This window comes from Trifolium pratense, linkage group LG2 (assembly GCF_020283565.1).
Source record: "Trifolium pratense cultivar HEN17-A07 linkage group LG2, ARS_RC_1.1, whole genome shotgun sequence".
NCBI classification, from domain to species: Eukaryota; Viridiplantae; Streptophyta; class Magnoliopsida; order Fabales; family Fabaceae; genus Trifolium; species Trifolium pratense.
In genome coordinates this window covers 21,391,050-21,413,442 of record NC_060060.1, presented here as the reverse complement: position 1 = coordinate 21,413,442, position 22,393 = coordinate 21,391,050, and the positions used below count along the sequence as shown (strand labels likewise).

Below are 22,393 nucleotides of genomic sequence, written 5' to 3'. Positions count from 1 at the left end.
TTGGAACAGAAAAATGCATAAGATGAATTGAGATTGAATTAAGCCAAAAAACATAATTCAAAAATCAAACTACTCTATTGTAGTGTCATTACAAATATTATAATAGCTAAACAACCCGAATTTTTCTCCTATTGCAGAAAATCGGAAGCCTTGGAAATGATCTGGTTGAGAGACAGAGTGAAGATCAGATATCTGCAGAACCAAATTACAAAGCAACATATTATGTCAATCTTTTGAAGTGCAATCCAAAATTGAAAATCAAGGTGTTCGCAATTTGTTTAAACAATATTTAATTATTGATTCACCCCTAAAACCATAGTCGCTATCACCTTTTCACCTAAAACCCATAAACCCTACAACATATTCACCCCCAAAACCCTCAAATAAACATGTTTGGAATTGTTTTTAACGAATTGTTGCACGGTTGAACACTTTAACAGGTAATTTGAATTAATAATTGAATTCCCCATAAGCTTAATTACTATTATAACTTATTGTTTTTTTTTACAGATTCCTTGCCATCCATCTCATTTCTATTGGACAAGAAAAAGAAAAATGCATTTGAAGTTGGAATAGAATCAATTTTGGTTAGTGTAGTTTTGGATATATGTTAGTATCAGTTTTTGGATTTGCTAGTTTTACTACTGAAAAATGCATTTGAAGTTGTAATAGAATCAATTTGCTTGGTTAGTTGGAACAGAAAAATGCATAAGATGAATTGGGATTGAATTAAGCCAAAAAACATAATTCAAAAATCAAACTACTTTGTTGTAGTGTCATTACAAATATTATAATAGGTAAACAACCCTAATTTTTCTCCAATTGCAGAAAATTGGATGCCTTGGAAATGATCTGGATGAGAGACAGGGTGAAGATCAGATATCTGCAGAACCAAATTACAAAGCAACATATTATGTCAATCTTTTGAAGTGCAATCCAAAATTGAAAATCATGGTGTTGACAATTTGTTTAAACAATATTTAATTATTGATTCACCCCCAAAACCATAGACGCTATCACGTTTCACCTAAAACCCATAAACCCTACAACATATTCACCCCCAAAACCCTGAAATAAACATGTTTGGAATTGTTTTTAAACAAATTGTTGCACGGTTTAACAGATAATTTGAATTAATAATTGAATTCCCCATAAGCTTAATAACTATTTTAACTTATTGATTTTTTTTTTTACAGATTCCTTGCAATCCATCCCATTGTTATTAGAGAAATGCATTTGAAGTTGGAATAAAATCAATTTTGGTTAGTGTAGTTTTGGATATATGTTAGTATCAGTTTTTGGATCTACTAGTTTTACTACTGAAAAATGCATTTGAAATTGGAATAGAATAAATTTTGGTTAGTGTATTTTTGGATACATGTTAGTATCAGCATCGGTTTTTGGATCTGCTAGTTTTACTGCTGAAAAATGCATTTGAAGTTGGAATATAATCAATTTGCTTGGTTAGTTGGAACAGAAAAATGCATAAGATGAATTGAGATTGAATTAAGCCAAAAAACATAATTCAAAAATCAAACTACTCTATTGTAGTGTCATTACAAATATTATAATAGCTAAACAACCCGAATTTTTCTCCTATTGCAGAAAATCGGAAGCCTTGGAAATGATCTGGTTGAGAGACAGAGTGAAGATCAGATATCTGCAGAACCAAATGACAAAGCAACATATTATGTCAATCTTTTGAAGTGCAATCCAAAATTGAAAATCAAGGTGTTCGCAATTTGTTTAAACAATATTTAATTATTGATTCACCCCTAAAACCATAGTCGCTATCACCTTTTCACCTAAAACCCATAAACCCTACAACATATTCACCCCCAAAACCCTCAAATAAACATGTTTGGAATTGTTTTTAACGAATTGTTGCACGGTTGAACACTTTAACAGGTAATTTGAATTAATAATTGAATTCCCCATAAGCTTAATTACTATTATAACTTATTGTTTTTTTTTACAGATTCCTTGCCATCCATCTCATTTCTATTGGACAAGAAAAAGAAAAATGCATTTGAAGTTGGAATAGAATCAATTTTGGTTAGTGTAGTTTTGGATATATGTTAGTATCAGTTTTTGGATTTGCTAGTTTTACTACTGAAAAATGCATTTGAAGTTGTAATAGAATCAATTTGCTTGGTTAGTTGGAACAGAAAAATGCATAAGATGAATTGGGATTGAATTAAGCCAAAAAACATAATTCAAAAATCAAACTACTTTGTTGTAGTGTCATTACAAATATTATAATAGGTAAACAACCCTAATTTTTCTCCAATTGCAGAAAATTGGATGCCTTGGAAATGATCTGGATGAGAGACAGGGTGAAGATCAGATATCTGCAGAACCAAATTACAAAGCAACATATTATGTCAATCTTTTGAAGTGCAATCCAAAATTGAAAATCATGGTGTTGACAATTTGTTTAAACAATATTTAATTATTGATTCACCCCCAAAACCATAGACGCTATCACGTTTCACCTAAAACCCATAAACCCTACAACATATTCACCCCCAAAACCCTGAAATAAACATGTTTGGAATTGTTTTTAAACAAATTGTTGCACGGTTTAACAGATAATTTGAATTAATAATTGAATTCCCCATAAGCTTAATAACTATTTTAACTTATTGATTTTTTTTTTTACAGATTCCTTGCAATCCATCCCATTGTTATTAGAGAAATGCATTTGAAGTTGGAATAAAATCAATTTTGGTTAGTGTAGTTTTGGATATATGTTAGTATCAGTTTTTGGATCTACTAGTTTTACTACTGAAAAATGCATTTGAAATTGGAATAGAATAAATTTTGGTTAGTGTATTTTTGGATACATGTTAGTATCAGCATCGGTTTTTGGATCTGCTAGTTTTACTACTGAAAAATGCATTTGAAGTTGGAATATAATCAATTTGCTTGGTTAGTTGGAACAGAAAAATGCATAAGATGAATTGAGATTGAATTAAGCCAAAAAACATAATTCAAAAATCAAACTACTCTATTGTAGTGTCATTACAAATATTATAATAGCTAAACAACCCGAATTTTTCTCCTATTGCAGAAAATCGGAAGCCTTGGAAATGATCTGGTTGAGAGACAGAGTGAAGATCAGATATCTGCAGAACCAAATGACAAAGCAACATATTATGTCAATCTTTTGAAGTGCAATCCAAAATTGAAAATCAAGGTGTTCGCAATTTGTTTAAACAATATTTAATTATTGATTCACCCCTAAAACCATAGTCGCTATCACCTTTTCACCTAAAACCCATAAACCCTACAACATATTCACCCCCAAAACCCTCAAATAAACATGTTTGGAATTGTTTTTAACGAATTGTTGCACGGTTGAACACTTTAACAGGTAATTTGAATTAATAATTGAATTCCCCATAAGCTTAATTACTATTATAACTTATTGTTTTTTTTTACAGATTCCTTGCCATCCATCTCATTTCTATTGGACAAGAAAAAGAAAAATGCATTTGAAGTTGGAATAGAATCAATTTTGGTTAGTGTAGTTTTGGATATATGTTAGTATCAGTTTTTGGATTTGCTAGTTTTACTACTGAAAAATGCATTTGAAGTTGGAATAGAATCAATTTGCTTGGTTAGTTGGAACAGAAAAATGCATAAGATGAATTGGGATTGAATTAAGCCAAAAAACATAATTCAAAAATCAAACTACTTTGTTGTAGTGTCATTACAAATATTATAATAGGTAAACAACCCTAATTTTTCTCCAATTGCAGAAAATTGGATGCCTTGGAAATGATCTGGATGAGAGACAGGGTGAAGATCAGATATCTGCAGAACCAAATTACAAAGCAACATATTATGTCAATCTTTTGAAGTGCAATCCAAAATTGAAAATCATGGTGTTGACAATTTGTTTAAACAATATTTAATTATTGATTCACCCCCAAAACCATAGACGCTATCACGTTTCACCTAAAACCCATAAACCCTACAACATATTCACCCCCAAAACCCTGAAATAAACATGTTTGGAATTGTTTTTAAACAAATTGTTGCACGGTTTAACAGATAATTTGAATTAATAATTGAATTCCCCATAAGCTTAATAACTATTTTAACTTATTGATTTTTTTTTTTACAGATTCCTTGCAATCCATCCCATTGTTATTAGAGAAATGCATTTGAAGTTGGAATAAAATCAATTTTGGTTAGTGTAGTTTTGGATATATGTTAGTATCAGTTTTTGGATCTACTAGTTTTACTACTGAAAAATGCATTTGAAATTGGAATAGAATAAATTTTGGTTAGTGTATTTTTGGATACATGTTAGTATCAGCATCAGTTTTTGGATCTGCTAGTTTTACTACTGAAAAATGCATTTGAAGTTGGAATAGAATCAATTTGCTTGGTTAGTTGGAACAGAAAAATGCATAAGATGAATTGAGATTGAATTAAGCCAAAAAACATAATTCAAAAATCAAACTACTCTATTGTAGTGTCATTACAAATATTATAATAGCTAAACAACCCGAATTTTTCTCCTATTGCAGAAAATCGGAAGCCTTGGAAATGATCTGGTTGAGAGACAGAGTGAAGATCAGATATCTGCAGAACCAAATTACAAAACAACATATTATGTCAATCTTTTGAAGTGCAATCCAAAATTGAAAATCAAGGTGTTCGCAATTTGTTTAAACAATATTTAATTATTGATTCACCCCTAAAACCATAGTCGCTATCACCTTTTCACCTAAAACCCATAAACCCTACAACATATTCACCCCCAAAACCCTCAAATAAACATGTTTGGAATTGTTTTTAACGAATTGTTGCACGGTTGAACACTTTAACAGGTAATTTGAATTAATAATTGAATTCCCCATAAGCTTAATTACTATTATAACTTATTGTTTTTTTTTACAGATTCCTTGCCATCCATCTCATTTCTATTGGACAAGAAAAAGAAAAATGCATTTGAAGTTGGAATAGAATCAATTTTGGTTAGTGTAGTTTTGGATATATGTTAGTATCAGTTTTTGGATTTGCTAGTTTTACTACTGAAAAATGCATTTGAAGTTGGAATAGAATCAATTTGCTTGGTTAGTTGGAACAGAAAAATGCATAAGATGAATTGGGATTGAATTAAGCCAAAAAACATAATTCAAAAATCAAACTACTTTGTTGTAGTGTCATTACAAATATTATAATAGGTAAACAACCCTAATTTTTCTCCAATTGCAGAAAATTGGATGCCTTGGAAATGATCTGGATGAGAGACAGGGTGAAGATCAGATATCTGCAGAACCAAATTACAAAGCAACATATTATGTCAATCTTTTGAAGTGCAATCCAAAATTGAAAATCATGGTGTTGACAATTTGTTTAAACAATATTTAATTATTGATTCACCCCCAAAACCATAGACGCTATCACGTTTCACCTAAAACCCATAAACCCTACAACATATTCACCCCCAAAACCCTGAAATAAACATGTTTGGAATTGTTTTTAAACAAATTGTTGCACGGTTTAACAGATAATTTGAATTAATAATTGAATTCCCCATAAGCTTAATAACTATTTTAACTTATTGATTTTTTTTTTTACAGATTCCTTGCAATCCATCCCATTGTTATTAGAGAAATGCATTTGAAGTTGGAATAAAATCAATTTTGGTTAGTGTAGTTTTGGATATATGTTAGTATCAGTTTTTGGATCTACTAGTTTTACTACTGAAAAATGCATTTGAAATTGGAATAGAATAAATTTTGGTTAGTGTATTTTTGGATACATGTTAGTATCAGCATCAGTTTTTGGATCTGCTAGTTTTACTACTGAAAAATGCATTTGAAGTTGGAATAGAATCAATTTGCTTGGTTAGTTGGAACAGAAAAATGCATAAGATGAATTGAGATTGAATTAAGCCAAAAAACATAATTCAAAAATCAAACTACTCTATTGTAGTGTCATTACAAATATTATAATAGCTAAACAACCCGAATTTTTCTCCTATTGCAGAAAATCGGAAGCCTTGGAAATGATCTGGTTGAGAGACAGAGTGAAGATCAGATATCTGCAGAACCAAATTACAAAACAACATATTATGTCAATCTTTTGAAGTGCAATCCAAAATTGAAAATCAAGGTGTTCGCAATTTGTTTAAACAATATTTAATTATTGATTCACCCCTAAAACCATAGTCGCTATCACCTTTTCACCTAAAACCCATAAACCCTACAACATATTCACCCCCAAAACCCTCAAATAAACATGTTTGGAATTGTTTTTAACGAATTGTTGCACGGTTGAACACTTTAACAGGTAATTTGAATTAATAATTGAATTCCCCATAAGCTTAATTACTATTATAACTTATTGTTTTTTTTTACAGATTCCTTGCCATCCATCTCATTTCTATTGGACAAGAAAAAGAAAAATGCATTTGAAGTTGGAATAGAATCAATTTTGGTTAGTGTAGTTTTGGATATATGTTAGTATCAGTTTTTGGATTTGCTAGTTTTACTACTGAAAAATGCATTTGAAGTTGGAATAGAATCAATTTGCTTGGTTAGTTGGAACAGAAAAATGCATAAGATGAATTGGGATTGAATTAAGCCAAAAAACATAATTCAAAAATCAAACTACTTTGTTGTAGTGTCATTACAAATATTATAATAGGTAAACAACCCTAATTTTTCTCCAATTGCAGAAAATTGGATGCCTTGGAAATGATCTGGATGAGAGACAGGGTGAAGATCAGATATCTGCAGAACCAAATTACAAAGCAACATATTATGTCAATCTTTTGAAGTGCAATCCAAAATTGAAAATCATGGTGTTGACAATTTGTTTAAACAATATTTAATTATTGATTCACCCCCAAAACCATAGACGCTATCACGTTTCACCTAAAACCCATAAACCCTACAACATATTCACCCCCAAAACCCTGAAATAAACATGTTTGGAATTGTTTTTAAACAAATTGTTGCACGGTTTAACAGATAATTTGAATTAATAATTGAATTCCCCATAAGCTTAATAACTATTTTAACTTATTGATTTTTTTTTTTACAGATTCCTTGCAATCCATCCCATTGTTATTAGAGAAATGCATTTGAAGTTGGAATAAAATCAATTTTGGTTAGTGTAGTTTTGGATATATGTTAGTATCAGTTTTTGGATCTACTAGTTTTACTACTGAAAAATGCATTTGAAATTGGAATAGAATAAATTTTGGTTAGTGTATTTTTGGATACATGTTAGTATCAGCATCAGTTTTTGGATCTGCTAGTTTTACTACTGAAAAATGCATTTGAAGTTGGAATAGAATCAATTTGCTTGGTTAGTTGGAACAGAAAAATGCATAAGATGAATTGAGATTGAATTAAGCCAAAAAACATAATTCAAAAATCAAACTACTCTATTGTAGTGTCATTACAAATATTATAATAGCTAAACAACCCGAATTTTTCTCCTATTGTAGAAAATCGGAAGCCTTGGAAATGATCTGGTTGAGAGACAGAGTGAAGATCAGATATCTGCAGAACCAAATTACAAAGCAACATATTATGTCAATCTTTTGAAGTGCAATCCAAAATTGAAAATCAAGGTGTTCGCAATTTGTTTAAACAATATTTAATTATTGATTCACCCCTAAAACCATAGTCGCTATCACATTTTCACCTAAAACCCATAAACCCTACAACATATTCACCCCCAAAACCCTCAAATAAACATGTTTGGAATTGTTTTTAACGAATTGTTGCACGGTTGAACACTTTAACAGGTAATTTGAATTAATAATTGAATTCCCCATAAGCTTAATTACTATTATAACTTATTGTTTTTTTTTACAGATTCCTTGCCATCCATCTCATTTCTATTGGACAAGAAAAAGAAAAATGCATTTGAAGTTGGAATAGAATCAATTTTGGTTAGTGTAGTTTTGGATATATGTTAGTATCAGTTTTTGGATTTGCTAGTTTTACTACTGAAAAATGCATTTGAAATTGGAATATAATCAATTTTGGTTAGTGTATTTTTGGATACATGTTAGTATCAACATCGGTTTTTGGATCTGCTAGTTTTACTACTTAAAAATGCATTTGAAGTTGGAATATAATCAATTTGCTTGGTTAGTTGGAACAGAAAAATGCATAAGATGAATTGAGATTGAATTAAGCCAAAAACATAATTCAAAAATCAAACTACTTTGTTGTTGTGTCATTACAAATATTATAATAGCTAAACAACCCTAATTTTTCTCCAATTGAAGAAAATCGGATGCCTTGGAAATGATCTGGTTGAGAGACAGGGTGAAGATCAGATATCTGCAGAACCAAATTACAAAGCAACATATTATGTCAATCTTTTGAAGTGCAATCCAAAATTGAAAATCATGGTGTTCGTAATTTGTTTAAACAATATTTAATTATTGATTCACCCCCAAAACCATAGACGCTGTCACCTTTTCACCTAAAACCCATAAACCCTACAACATATTCACCCCCAAAACCCTTAAATAAACATGTTTGGAATTGTTTATAACGAATTGTTGCACGGTTTAACACGTAATTTGAATTAATAATTGAATTCCTCATAAGCTTAATTACTATTATAACTTATTGTTTTTTTTTTTTTTTACAGATTCCTTGCCATCCATCCCATTGCTATTGGAGAAGAAAAAGGAAAATGCATTTGAATTTGGAATAGAATCAATTATGGTTAGTGTATTTTTGGATACATGTTAGTATCAACATAAGTTTTTGGATCACATAGTTTTACTACTGAAAAATGCATTTGAAATTGGAATAGAATCAATTTTGGTTAGTGTATTTTTGGATACATGTTAGTATCAGCATCAGTTTTTGGATATGCTAGTTTTACTACTGAAAAATGCATTTGAAGTTGGAATAGAAACAATTTGCTTGGTTAGTTGGAACAGAAAAATGCATAAGATGAATTGTGATTGAATTAAGCCAAAAACATAATTCAAAAATCAAACTACTATGTTGTTGTGTCATTACAAATATTATAATAGCTAAACAACCCTAATTTTTCTCCAATTGAAGAAAATCAGATGCCTTGGAAATGATCTGGATGAGAGACAGGGTGAAGATCAGATATCCGCAGAACCAAATTACAAAGCAACATATTATGTCAATCTATTGAAGTGCAATCCAAAATAGAAAATCAAGGTGTTTGCAATTTTTTTAAACAATATTTAATTATTGATTCACCCCCAAAACTATAGACGCTATCACGTTTTACCTAAAACCCATAAACCCTACAACATATTCACCCACAAAACCCTCAAATAAACATGTTTGGAATTGTTTTTAACGAATTGTTGCACGGTTTAACAAGTAATGATCTGGTTGAGAGACAAGGTGAAGATCAAATATCTGCAGAACCAAATTACAAAGCAACATATCATGTCAATCTTTTGAAGTGCAATCCAAAATTGATAATCAAGGCTGGATCTAAAAACATGGTAATTTAGTATCATTAAATATGTATATTCGTTGTTTGCACTATAGGTATCTATAGAGAATTCAAAATCTATCGGGTGACAATCTAAGAAACTCCTCAGGAAAAACATCAAGAAACTCACACGCTTTTGGAACTATTTATAGTTTTTTTTCTCCACTCACTTGTACTCCTATATCCAAAATCAAAATCAATTATCATTGACAACGTCTTTAACTAAATTGTAAGCTCTTAACATGATATTAAATGATAGGATACCCAGCCAAATTTTCCTCAAAAGGTCCGAGAAAGTTAATACCTAGTATCTTAATTCTCACTGTCATGTTATAATATACTAGGGTAACATGATAGAAGAGCATCATATTCATACTTAACATCCTGTCGTAATCAACACTAAAGCTACTAGTGTTAATTCATGACTATATAATAGTTGTGTCATAGCTGCCAAGTAGGGGTGGACATGGTTTTGTTTTTAAGGAAAATAGAATGGAGCTGAACCAAACTGTTTTCAAAATTCATAATAATCGAACCGAATTGAACCATTTGTCTTTTAAACCGAACCGAACTGTTAAAATGGTTTGGTTTTATGGTTCTGAACCAAACTATAACTAACTTTTGATTAAAAAGAACTGAACCATTAAGATAATCGAACCGAACCAAACTGATAATCATGAACCAAACCAAACTGTTTCATTTTAGTTTTAAAACTGTTAGTTATGGCTCAGTTTTTTTTTGGTTTGGTTCGATTTAGTTCTGCAGTTCGGTTCAGTTTTTGGTTTTTTTTGCCCACCCCTACTACCAAGGATGATATTCCCTCCTGTTATGTCATACTCGACCACTTTTAAAGCACATTTTTACCATCTTTGAAAGAAAGAAATTCAGATTGAAACCAACCACTATGAAATCAAAATTACTCTAAGGAAAAGTTAATTATCTATATGCCCCATTATCTAACCTACGACTATGCACTGTGCCCAAAAGATTGTCTACTAGAACTATCCCTCTTGTGATACTGATATTTGTTGTCCCTATTGACCAAATATAACTTCGCCACCACGATAAGAATAATTACAATATGATCATTCCACTCGTTTCTTGCGAGAATATTGTTTACTACCACCCTTAGGCTCTGTTTGGATTGATGGAATATAATGGAATGGAGCGGAGCGGAATATAGTGGGGTGGAATGAGATAGAGCAGAATATTGTTTGGATATTTTAAAAAGATGAACAAAATTAAAGGTAAATGGTTGTATTTGATGGAATCCATTCCATCCTATCCCATTTCATTTCATTATTATTTTACAAATCCAAACAATGAACATGATTATACTTCATTCCGTTCCATTCCATCGCATTCCATCAATCCAAACAGAGCCAAAGCTTTTGTTGCCTAATATGAAGTGTCAAGCTCGAAAGCTCCGCAAAGTTTTCACAATTAAGTACTCCCTTAATTCTCTGATGAACCACTTTACGCATATCTTCTATGATATAGAGTAAGGAGCGTGACTTGAAAGCTAAGTAAAAAAAATGAATATTGTACTCCATAACTGACATGTTCTCAGTTTGTCTCGATCGCTCATAACCATAAACTAATTTATCTCTAACACTTTCTAGAAGAACACGAGCCATATATAATTGAGAAATATCACTCCATGCGAAGGAAAGTGATCCTTATTGTTTCTCATGTGTAAGCATATTAAACTAGTCATATTCTACGCCCTCTAACTTAAATGATGTCAACTCCACCGTACTTATATAGGGAATCTTGATGCCCTTCATAACCTCTGTCAATGACTTTCGGTGGATCGTCGTCACACACACTCACAGTCTGTTTGGTTCAATGGATAGAAAGGGGAGGAAAAAAATTTACGCAAATTAATGAATGAACTTAGATTAACTTTATTTCAAATTCATTCATTAGTTTTCATAATTTTCTTTCCTCCATCTTTTTTTCCATCCAACCAAACAGACCCTAGACTTGGAAAACGTAAGTCATTATCCTTACATAAAATAGACAACTAGAAAATGAAGAGAAAATAATTAGAAAAGGGTGATGGGGTCAAACTAGAATAAATAACTTTTGAATCTGGCCCCACCACTACGGTCATCTGATCCGACGGTCCAAGTTCGATCAAACAGTCACCATTTTCATGCGCAAAAAAAAATCTTCAAAACACAGTTCCACCACCACCGTCCACACTTCAACGCAGAATCACCGCGCCCTTTCAACTCCGCCACAATCCCCACCACACCACACCCTCTCATTTCAACCACAATCCCAATTCTACCTCATCAATCTCCAAACTCATTTTTTTTGCTTCGAATTCGCATTTCCAAACAAGCTTTTGTTTTGCTTCGAATTCGCAGAAATGGAATTAGGGTTAGGGTTAGGATAACACTTCGCAATTCTCGAATCGTTTTTGTTCATGCGTCGCTTTCAAGTTGCATTGCGTTTCGCAGCTGTAGAAATTTTCGCTTAATTGATAATTTAGGGTTTGTGTTGTTGAAATGTCGAATAGTTCGAGGGGTCGAGTTACCATTACTCTTGGACGCAGTGGTCAGGTACATTGAAAAATTTAACTTCTTTTAGCGATTTCTGCTACTTAGATTCTGCAAAACTATATTTTTTGTTTTGTGGTTATTTATTTGTGGAATTTAACTTTGTTGATCAAATAATGGGTGATTATTTTAGATTATGTTTAACCTAAGATAGTATTTGTGGCTCAATGATTACGACATTTTGCTTGTGTTATTTGTTGGGAATGAAGGAACGCTACTTATGATTTTGAGCATTGAAATATAGTGTTTTAGTTAGATGTATGATGAAAGGGATTCATATGAATGACATGGCATTGTATACTTGAGTTTAGGTTGTGAAGAGGGACGTATCTGCTGGGGATGTTGCTTACTCTTCTTCTATGTCTTCAGCTGGGACTAAGCGGTCTGTGAGAGACAGGATTGGAAGTAATGGAGATGGTTCCATGTGGCATGGAAATGGACTCAGCGGCAATAAACGGTGTGTTTGTGACTTTGTCGTTTCTTCAGTATTTTATTGCGTATTTTATTGCTAGCGTGGTATTGGTCAACAGGCATGCTGCATTATAGTTAGGAACTTTCACAAACACGCACACGTGATCATTATTTGTTCAGAAAATTCAACATGGATTATGTTTTGGACTATTTAATGATCAGTGCAGAGGCAGAGCAGTTTACATGTTTTTTTGTATGATGCAATTAAGTCTAGCTTTCATGATTTATATTGTTTGAATTCTATGCAGACATCGAGGAGATGTAAGCATGCAAAATGGACTGGATGGTAGTACTTTCCCTCAGTAGTGACTTTACTCTTCCATATTTATGTTATTTAATGGTTTCTTTATTTTTAATCTTGTTTCCCTTAATTTACTTAGATCGGCGTATTGGCAAAGATGATCTCCGAATGAAACTCATACAAAAAAGTGCGTCTAGGAGGACCGAAAGTAATGATGGCAGTAAGAGGAATATTGATCTCCGTGAAAAATTGTCAAAGACAGCTCACCCTCCGACAAACAGTTTTAATTCAAAGCAGCGCATGCCTGAACAAAGGGAAACAAGCATGTTCAGACCAGTTTCCTCAGCTAGAAGTTCTGATGATATAATGCGTATGGAATCGATGAGAAGCCCATACTCTCCTTGGACACTGGATCAAATTCGACAAAGATCACCAGATGGGTTTCCAAGTACTTCCAGGGGGATTTCCCCCCAAAGAAATGTTGGAGACCTACAGGGAAGGCCAGTAAACAGGACACATGATGGCGTCAGACCAGTTTCATATGCAGGCAGGGATGTTCATGAAACTTCAAGGCCTCCAAGTGCTGCACCTTCATCTTTCATGTCACGACCCACAATATCTACATTGCCTCCGGTAACTGCTAAGCCTGTAGCCTCTCATCCTAGACAACTTCCTCCATCAAGCAGTGTTGCACAAAGGCCTCCATTTGTGGTGAATTTTACTTACTCTCTTACTTCCAGATTCCTTCTCTAAACATTATTTTTTGTGTTGCTTGGAGACCACTTTCCCATGACCAGCTGATGGATGTATCAGTTGAATTCCATTCTATAGCAATGGTGACAGACAAATTAGATTATTTTTGGGGGCGATTAAGTGAAATTACCTAGCTAGTCAACAGCGTGAAATAGTGCCGCTATTGCGGCAGGGTGAGTGGGGGTTACCACCACCGTGCTTGCTCGTACGTAGGATATTAAAGATACGGCAAAAAATTCCGATTTTAAAGCCCGAAAGTCGCAGCCTAAATCGCGGCCAGGGCAGAGCATGCTACGAGGCTGCACCGGAGAAAGAGATGAAAAAATCAAGAAAGAATGGATATTTGGCTGCCGTTTCTGGCCAGATCTGCATTTTCCAGCCACAAAGATGTGTTTCCCGACCAGATCCGTGTTTTATTTGGATGTAAAAGAAGCCTGCAAAAGCAAAACACAGCTGCAAGGGAGCTCTCGTAAACAGAAGAGAGAGAATGGTCTTCCTTTCAGTTAATAGTATTAATTTAAAGGCCTTTTAATTTTAATTTGAAACATGTAATAAGATAAACAAAAAACGTGCAACTAATAGGACAGTCATACGAGTGGACATACTGCACAGGTTTTTTTTTGGCTAAATTGGAATTTGGCAGTATTAAATTAAGGAGAATTATTTTTTTACTAAATAAAGGAGAATTATTAACTCGGTGGAGTTATAACAATGGGTTTTTGAGTGAAAAATAAATTTAACATCGGGGTTTAGTATAAGTGTTTAATATATTTTTATTTTTTTACTTTCTAGTGATATATAGTACTATTAATTTATCAAAATAATTAGTTGCATATATTAGTGTAATTTTTTTTAGATATATAGTTTATATTATTATTTTTATTTATATAATTCATCTAAAATATTAAATAGTGGTCATCCCGTTATACGCTATCCCGCTATCCTAGTTTTGGAGTTGGCCGCTCCGCTATCTGGTATTGACAACTACGGAAATTACTAATTCATGATATTCCACTTTGGGGAAGGTTTTTGGAGGCTGATTTTTACGAACCCTCGATGTTCAATTGGAACTTATAATAACTATGTTACCATGTTAGGTATGAATTTCTCTGCAATCTGGATATTGTGATTACTCATAAGGTCTCTTTTGAGCAATCCTAGTTTCTGATAAATTGGAGATTGCTTCAGTTAATGAATTAGGCATGAGTGCTGTATTGGGAAATCCAAGTCCCACATTGGCTGGAGATATGACCTTCAAATAGAGCTTACAAAATTTAGGCAATCTTGACTTCATAAATTGGTTTTGTTGGGTTGTGAGTTACTCCTAAATACTAATAATGTTTTATGAATTTTCTGCCTTTTTTTTTTTGTCAAATATGTTGATTTTGTTGGGTTGAGTTACTCTAAACTACTAAGAATGTTTTATGAATTTTCTGCCTATTTATGTCAAATCTTGTTTGAGTTTGGTTGTTATTTTATTTGACGAATTTGTGTAGAAAGTCGATATGTAAATTGATTGGACAGATAGAACCAGAGTTAACCATTCAATAGTATCATAGTGAATAGTCTATTATGTGTACTCCTAAATTCAAGCTGTGCACATACCGGGTATGTTCCATATCCAGCACGTGCTGGGTACTTGTGGTCATGTTCCAAAAATATTTTTCAAACATAATAACTGGGTTATCAATTTGAGTATGTACCAATCTGGACCCAGAGTCTGAGAAATAAATCGTGAATATTGTTGTTCACTAATTTTGTTAACAAAATTAGGCTTTCCATTTTGTTTTGCTGATAATTTCTATATTTCTTGTGGAGATTTTACCTATTTTCTACTATTTATATATTCTTTCCCTTCCGTAAAAAATTAAAATAAATTCTTTCTCTATTTTCTGCTATGTAAATATCCCCTTTTCTGATTTCCATGTATATTGCTTGATTATTTTATGATTTGTAATGTAGTAGTAATTTGGAAAGATGGCAATAATTAGATGATCAATCCCTATATTTAGCTGTTTAATTTTGTAAAAAAATTAGTTAAATTAAAGTGATTGGGTTTAATTGATAAAACATTTCAGTATCAATTCTAGCCTCTTATTCATATAATTCAAGTCTTTTTCCTCAAATTTTTTTCGTCTCTATAATTCGGTCATTCTTATATATAATATTAATTGTGCTGATATGTATATATATAAATTGCACTGTGTTTTCTGTAACGTAGAAGAAAAATTACTCTTTCTTCAGTGGTCACACCTTTGGTATCCTTAGATATGTTGATAGTGGTGTTAAAAATGCTTGATTTGTGTGCTCTACTACTGAGTCCTTGTCATTAATATCGAGGCTTAACTCATCCTTACAAAACCGGCTTGTAAGGTGAGGAGTGGCTCCTCTTTATACACTCTTCTCAATTAAACAATTTTAGCAACATTGTCTGAGTAACTATTGGTATTCGGAATTTTGGCTTGTTCAAAAAAACTATTGGTATTCGGAGTCTTGACATTATATTCCAAAGTTTATGTAAATTACTTCTATAGTTATTATCAGTCTCTTTGATTTGATCTTGTAAGTTTGTGGACTTGTGGTTTATAGATGTGGATGAATTTTCAGTTCTATTTAATCCTCAGAACATGTGTACAGTTCATTCTGACTTTTGACATTCCTGCTTATCATGTAGGGCGATGAACAGCAACCACAAACTGTTGATGGCCTGTTACAAATACTGGGACTACAAAAATATCAAATTCTTTTCAAGGCCGAGGAGGTATGTATATCCTTTATTTATATGGATAAGAAATTATGTAATACTGTTTTCTTACACATTTATTTGAATATGTTGTGACATGATATGTTGGGTGAAAATGTCAAAATCGTTTACTCATTTGGCTGCTATAGGAATTCTACCCTGGAAAATCATTGGGGAAGACAATTTATAAATCAAGGGATAGTTTTATGCAATGATAGCTTTACGCAATATCATGTCATTTGACTTATTCACGCTTTTGACTACTTCATATGGTTTGGTCTATTCTGTCTTATGTCCTGTTTCCTTGTCAGGGGTTGTCAGGGGAAACATGTTTCAAGAAATTACTAACTCGTGTAATACTCTTCCATGTTTAATATTACATGAGTGAGAATTTTAGTTCTGCAATTTGGTTACGTAAATATGTGGTCTTTAGTTATATAGGCTTAAATTAAATGCAGTTTTGACCCCCCAAGTTTCAATTGCTCTATTTTGGCCCCCTAAGTTTTCCGGTTTTTGCATTTGATAGTCCCCCAATGACACGTAAGCATAAATTTGCTGACGTGGCATAAAAAAAATCCGCTGATGTTATGGAAATCCTGTATCCATATGGCTGGTCTCGATAACCATTAATCACCCTCCTTTAAAGTTCTTCCAAAATAAGCATCAAAACGGGGACTATGGTTGATAGTAGTGAGGTGTTCTTTATTCCTTCCTTACCCCGATTATATCTCTATTCATTCACCTTATAGGCTAATATAAGAATTGCTTTAAGGGTTGTAACAATGGGAGAAGGATTTTGCATCACGTGATTGTTCCATTTTGCACGACAAACAATTTTATTTATTTTTTAACCAATTAAAATTATTCCAACATGGCTAGTGACATCACAAAAAAATTTCTCCTTTTTTTATGCCGCATGAGCAAATTTATGCCTACATGTCAATGGGCGACTACCAAATGCAAAAAGGGATAAACTCGGGGGACCAAAATAGAGCAATTGATACTTAGGGGGCCAAAATCAAGCAATTAGGAAACTTGTGGGGGGGTTGCAAAACTGCATTTAAGCCTAAACTATAAGCATAATGGATTTTTCTTTAATGTTTGTTTAGTATGTCTGATATAAGGTGTATACGTTAGAAGACAATATGAAGAGGAAAAAAAATGTTAATTTTTGAAACATTACTTCAAAAGTTTTGTTAACACTTTAATTCCTTCCTGTTCACTTCTTTCTCGTGTTGGCATTCAACCCCACCTGAAATGGGAATGTTGCCCTGATTAAAACTTACCTCTCAAATGACGGTAGGTGAAATTTTTTGTTGTCTGGTGGTGATTGAGAAACTTTTAGCTTCAGTTGAATGTAGATGTTCCATACTCCTGTACTGGACTTTGCTAAAGATGAATCTGAAGTTTTTTTGTTGAATGAGCAAGTGATCATATTATATTTGTTAAAGTGTACATTTACACTGACATGTCCTTGCAGGTGGATATGACTGCATTGAGGCAGATGGGAGAAAATGACCTCAAGGAGCTTGGAATTCCTATGGTAATTATTTTCTTTATTTAAGTTTTTGGCTTATATTCAGGTGGTGTTCAATGAGGTTTATATTTTGAATTGAACACCATCTGCCTTAATTCATAAATTTGGCTTATTTTCTTTAACTTTTGTTAGTACCATCTGCCTTGTCCAATACCACCCAATTCCTTCTGATAGGAACCAGTATCTTTAATTTTATTCGAAGGTTAAGGGATGGATTCCCCTTGTAACAGTATAGATTGCAGAACAAAGACGATCTTCACATCCCAATCTTCTATGCCACAACTGTCTCAGATGTCAAGATGCCCTTCTCTCTAATATCTAATCCCTTTCTCTTATTTATATACAGCGCCACCTAACCCATTAGCAAGCAACTCACTAAATAACCATGTAAGTGGCTTACCCATCATATCAATACTCCCACTGAACGTTCATCTTGTCCCCATTGTGAACCGGATGAATAAACCAGAAAGTCCCTACAGGATCCTACTGTATGAAACTTCAATGGCAATGTTCCGAATCTCTCTTTTTCACCGCTGGAATTTGGAAATTCTGGTTCTGATGGTGGTGGAGGTCTAGCTGAATTGCCCTATTTTGAACCGTTAGTTTCATGTGTGCCCAACAGGTTGTTGTTGCTGGGAAAAGTTCCGATGCCATGACAACCTTTAGACAAGGCTTGTTATGAGCCAAATAATTGGATACAATGTTGTTCCTTGCCCACTGCTTATCTTCATTAAGTTGGGCTCGACCCCTGAAATCTGCTAAAGAATTTTTCCTTTCACCATCTCTATCGCTATTGGCTTGGATTATCACTCTCCCCTCAAAGACCCATTTCATCCTTTCTTTCTCCCTCTACCTTTTAACATTTCTGGTTGCAGTTACTCGCTCTGCTTATACCTTTTCTGTTGCTCTCCCTATAGTCTCTGCCTAAGTTTAAGAGATGCTCGAGGAGCTTGCAAATCAGTCCCTTCTTGATTCTCTCGCAATATCCAGTGTCTGTAGAAATACGACTGCTGACTGGCAGGGACTATATCAGCTGGTCTGTCAAACACCTATAGTTCAACCACTGTTAGGGACCCCGCTCCCTTTCTGTGAACAACCTTGCATTTGGTGGTTTTCGTTATGGCAGTGGGTTGTCTTGCACAGGACCCATCATGCCAAGGTTGTTCATTTGTTCTTTCAATGATCTTGTCCAAATCGAGGTGGTCTCTATGATTGTTATTGTATCTGTATTGAAAAGATGCTAAAAAGTCTGTAGATGACTTTGCAACGTCCAAATAAAATGCCTAGTGGCAAACTGGCATGATCAAAGCTGTAAGTTATATCGAACATCACGGTCGAGTGAAACTATCCATGGAACGTGTACGAGGACCAAACTTATTGTCATGTTCTCGCCTTTTCTGCTATGGCGTGACCAGCAGAAACAATTTTTCTCCTTTATCTCAACTGTTGTTTTCATGTGCATGTATTGAGTACACTCTTTGATTATAAGATATTATCTAACTTATGGAGGTTGCTTGGGTTGCAGGGTCCAAGGAAAAAACTTCTTCTTGCACTCATGCCCCGTAAACGTCAACAGTGATGACTTTCTTTTTGTGCTTGATGCTGAAATTGACACCTTGTTGGATCCCAGGATTTTATAACAAAATACATTAGGTGATGTTAAATTGCACCTCTGAGAAATTTTACTAATATACATCCTTTGTTCGGTGTGGGGTTCGAATGTCCCTTGTATTCACTTATCTCACATTTTTGCATTCAAGAACAAGTATCAGTTGAAATTTTTGTTGGAAATATTGGTCCTGTAATATATTTTGTGCTTACTTATTATAATTGAAATTAATAGGAACCAGAATCAATTTTCACTAATCAAGGTATTAATTAACAGCTTATAAAAAAGAAGGTATTAATTAACACCTTCATGGTTTTCTATATTATCATAGCATGATTCAAATCAAGATTTAAAAAAAGGAGAATGTTAACTTGTGCCCTCAAGGCACATGTTAAGGAACCAAAAATAGAAATTATTAAATGCTAATTTATGCATTTTGACTTTTAAAGCATTAAATTTCTTGTATCATTAAATGATGAATTTCTATTTTGGTATATCTTAACATCTTCCTTGATATATTTTCTCGTCTTTTTTCATTACCTTATTTTTCCCAATTATGGTTCAAAATATGTCTATGCTTTGTCTGTAATATTGGAAGAATGTTAGCTTTACGGCTGATCTCAAATCTCAATGTTTGCTGCGAATATTAAAATGCTTGTTTTTAATATACATTTAGTGGATTAATTCATTGAATGAATCATGTGTTTGTAAGCACTAATTGGTCATAGATACGGAAATACTATGATTTTGGGTAGTTAAAGTCGTATTTTTTGTCTAGAAGATTTTGGTGATGCTTTATCAAATTACTTTCATGTATTTTTGTGCTCTTTTTAGGTGCGTCACATTCACATGTTATAAAAAATTAGTTTTTATTTGTCTTAATTATTTTTTAATTCTTATATGTTTAAAACGTTGTTGGAAGATATACCACGATCTTTTAAATTGTAAGAGATATTTCATCTAATCTTCCTTAAAGTTTAAATATACATGGTTAATACTGTCTTATATTGACTCCTATCTTACGGCGTATTTGGATTTTCATTTTAAAATCAAAGCAATTTTTGTCTGACAAATTTATGTTTAATTCTACACACTAATTACGTGTTTGGTTTTCTTCATAATCATGCTACCTCCTTTTGTTTATGGAATATTAATGTGATCGATATTTGTTTATGAAATACTCCCTCCGTCCCTAATTATAAGCATCATTTTAAACATAAAATTTGTCCCTTAATATAAGTCTCTTTTCAATTTCCTAGACATATTTATTACTATTTTTCCAAACATAACTCTACTTTACATCAAAATACGAAAAATCAACTAGAAATACATCTTTTCACAAGGGACACTTTAGTACTCCCCTCCGTCCCAAAAAGAATGACCCATTTTGAATATATGCACTATTCATATATATTGTTTTGACCATATTTTCTACTAATAAATAAAAATAATATTAACATATAAGATGTTGTTAGATTTGTCTCGATGAGTATTTCAAAATATCAATTTTTTATAATTTTTACTATTATACAATTAAAGATATTAGTCGCCAAAGTTATGCATTGGCATGCGTGTTTCGGTCAACTGGGTCATTCTTTTTGGGACGGAGGGAGTAATTGTAATATCCAAAAATACACATTTATTACACTATCAATTTTTCTTAATATACGTGAAAAACTTCAATGAATGTTTATATTAAGGGATAGAGGGAGTAAAACTAACAATTCTTGATATATAAAAAAAAACTAAACTATGGTTTCCATACTCATGCGTTTTCAAAATTATAGGGATTATTATTATGCAATTGTTTTTGTTGCTGTACATTATTTTCCAAACACAAGCTCTCTCAAATTGCTTATAAATGCACTTGAAATTCCTACTCTAGCAAAATATAATCTCAAAAGCCATTTTGTATTTTTGTAAGATGGAGTCTTGATCATTTGTTTAAGAGGTCCAAAACTCTTACCATTGAACTAATTCATTGTTCGTTCTTTACATGACAAATTTTTGATTAACATGACATAAAATAGGAGATTAAAATTGTAGCATTTACTTCCATCAAGATCATCTCCATTTCTTAAAGAGTGGAGTGCTCAACTCACTAGAGAGATAAATACAAATATGATAGATAGGACTCTTCTTAGAAATCGAGAGAATCTAAACTAGCCTTATGGTATATAATAAAAGATGGTTAGAAATAAGAAAATAAAGTTGCCAATATGTCGAATTTAACAAAATTATTTTTTTACTCATAAAATTTATTTTGTAAAAGTGAATTTCAACTATAGAATTTTCCATTAACTATGATCAACTTATTTCAAACTGAAATTTAGAAACAACCAAAACTCTTGTTTGTGAGCAACCAAACATAACATTAAGATTTTAACTAAAAATCACATTTATAACACTATTTCCTGTCAATAAAATAAAATAATTTATAACACTAGTTAAAAAAATAAATTAGTTAAAATAAATTTCTAATACTTTGAAAAATTGAAACTAGACACACACCTAGTCTATAATCACAATTATATTGATGTGATATTTTATATAGTATACTCCTATAAATATTTTCAAGTCCTAATTAACTCTAATCACTTTAGACAAAAAATTCCTTGATCAACTCCACATGCAGCCAGAGGTTTAGAGACAAGTCTTGTAAGTTATACGATCAGCAAATAGAGACATGGTTGAATCTTCTTATATATGTTACATTAACTTTTAATGCCCAAATTCATTTGATGTATGAGCGCATTCGGCTTAAACAAATATTTCAAATTAATATAAGTTCTTTCTACGAAGCAACGTATATAGTACTATTATTTTGTTATTTGATATTATAATATGACTGCAGTCAGTTTTGGTATTCTATATTGCCATATAAAATATTAGAAAACACAGCGGCAAGGCTTATTTGGCACCCTCAGGTTCCTTTGAAGGTTTCTATTTTTGCGTGGCGACTCTTGCGGGACAGGTTACCTACCAAAGCAAACCT

General features: G+C 32.6%; 1 protein-coding gene across 1 annotated transcript; it reads left to right on the top strand.

Annotated features, from left to right (window-relative positions):
- Positions 1-11,623: 11,623 nt before the first annotated feature.
- On the top strand, positions 11,624-19,655 carry LOC123906796. Its single transcript, XM_045956792.1, has 7 exons — positions 11,624-12,047; positions 12,356-12,501; positions 12,764-12,801; positions 12,896-13,467; positions 16,184-16,270; positions 17,733-17,795; positions 19,315-19,655. Exons 1-7 carry the CDS (start codon positions 11,994-11,996, stop codon positions 19,366-19,368), a joined length of 1,014 nt encoding a protein of 337 aa, XP_045812748.1. The 5' UTR covers positions 11,624-11,993; the 3' UTR covers positions 19,369-19,655.
- The last annotated feature ends 2,738 nt before the right edge of the window (positions 19,656-22,393 follow it).

Coding starts and splice junctions, on each gene's coding strand:
- LOC123906796 (XM_045956792.1), top strand. CDS start 11,994: ATGTCGAATAGTTCGAGGGGTCGAGTTACCATTACTCTTGGACGCAGT. Junction 12,048..12,355: donor CTCTTGGACGCAGTGGTCAG/GTACATTGAAAA, acceptor ACTTGAGTTTAG/GTTGTGAAGAGGGACGTATC. Junction 17,796..19,314: donor AGGAGCTTGGAATTCCTATG/GTAATTATTTTC, acceptor CTTGGGTTGCAG/GGTCCAAGGAAAAAACTTCT.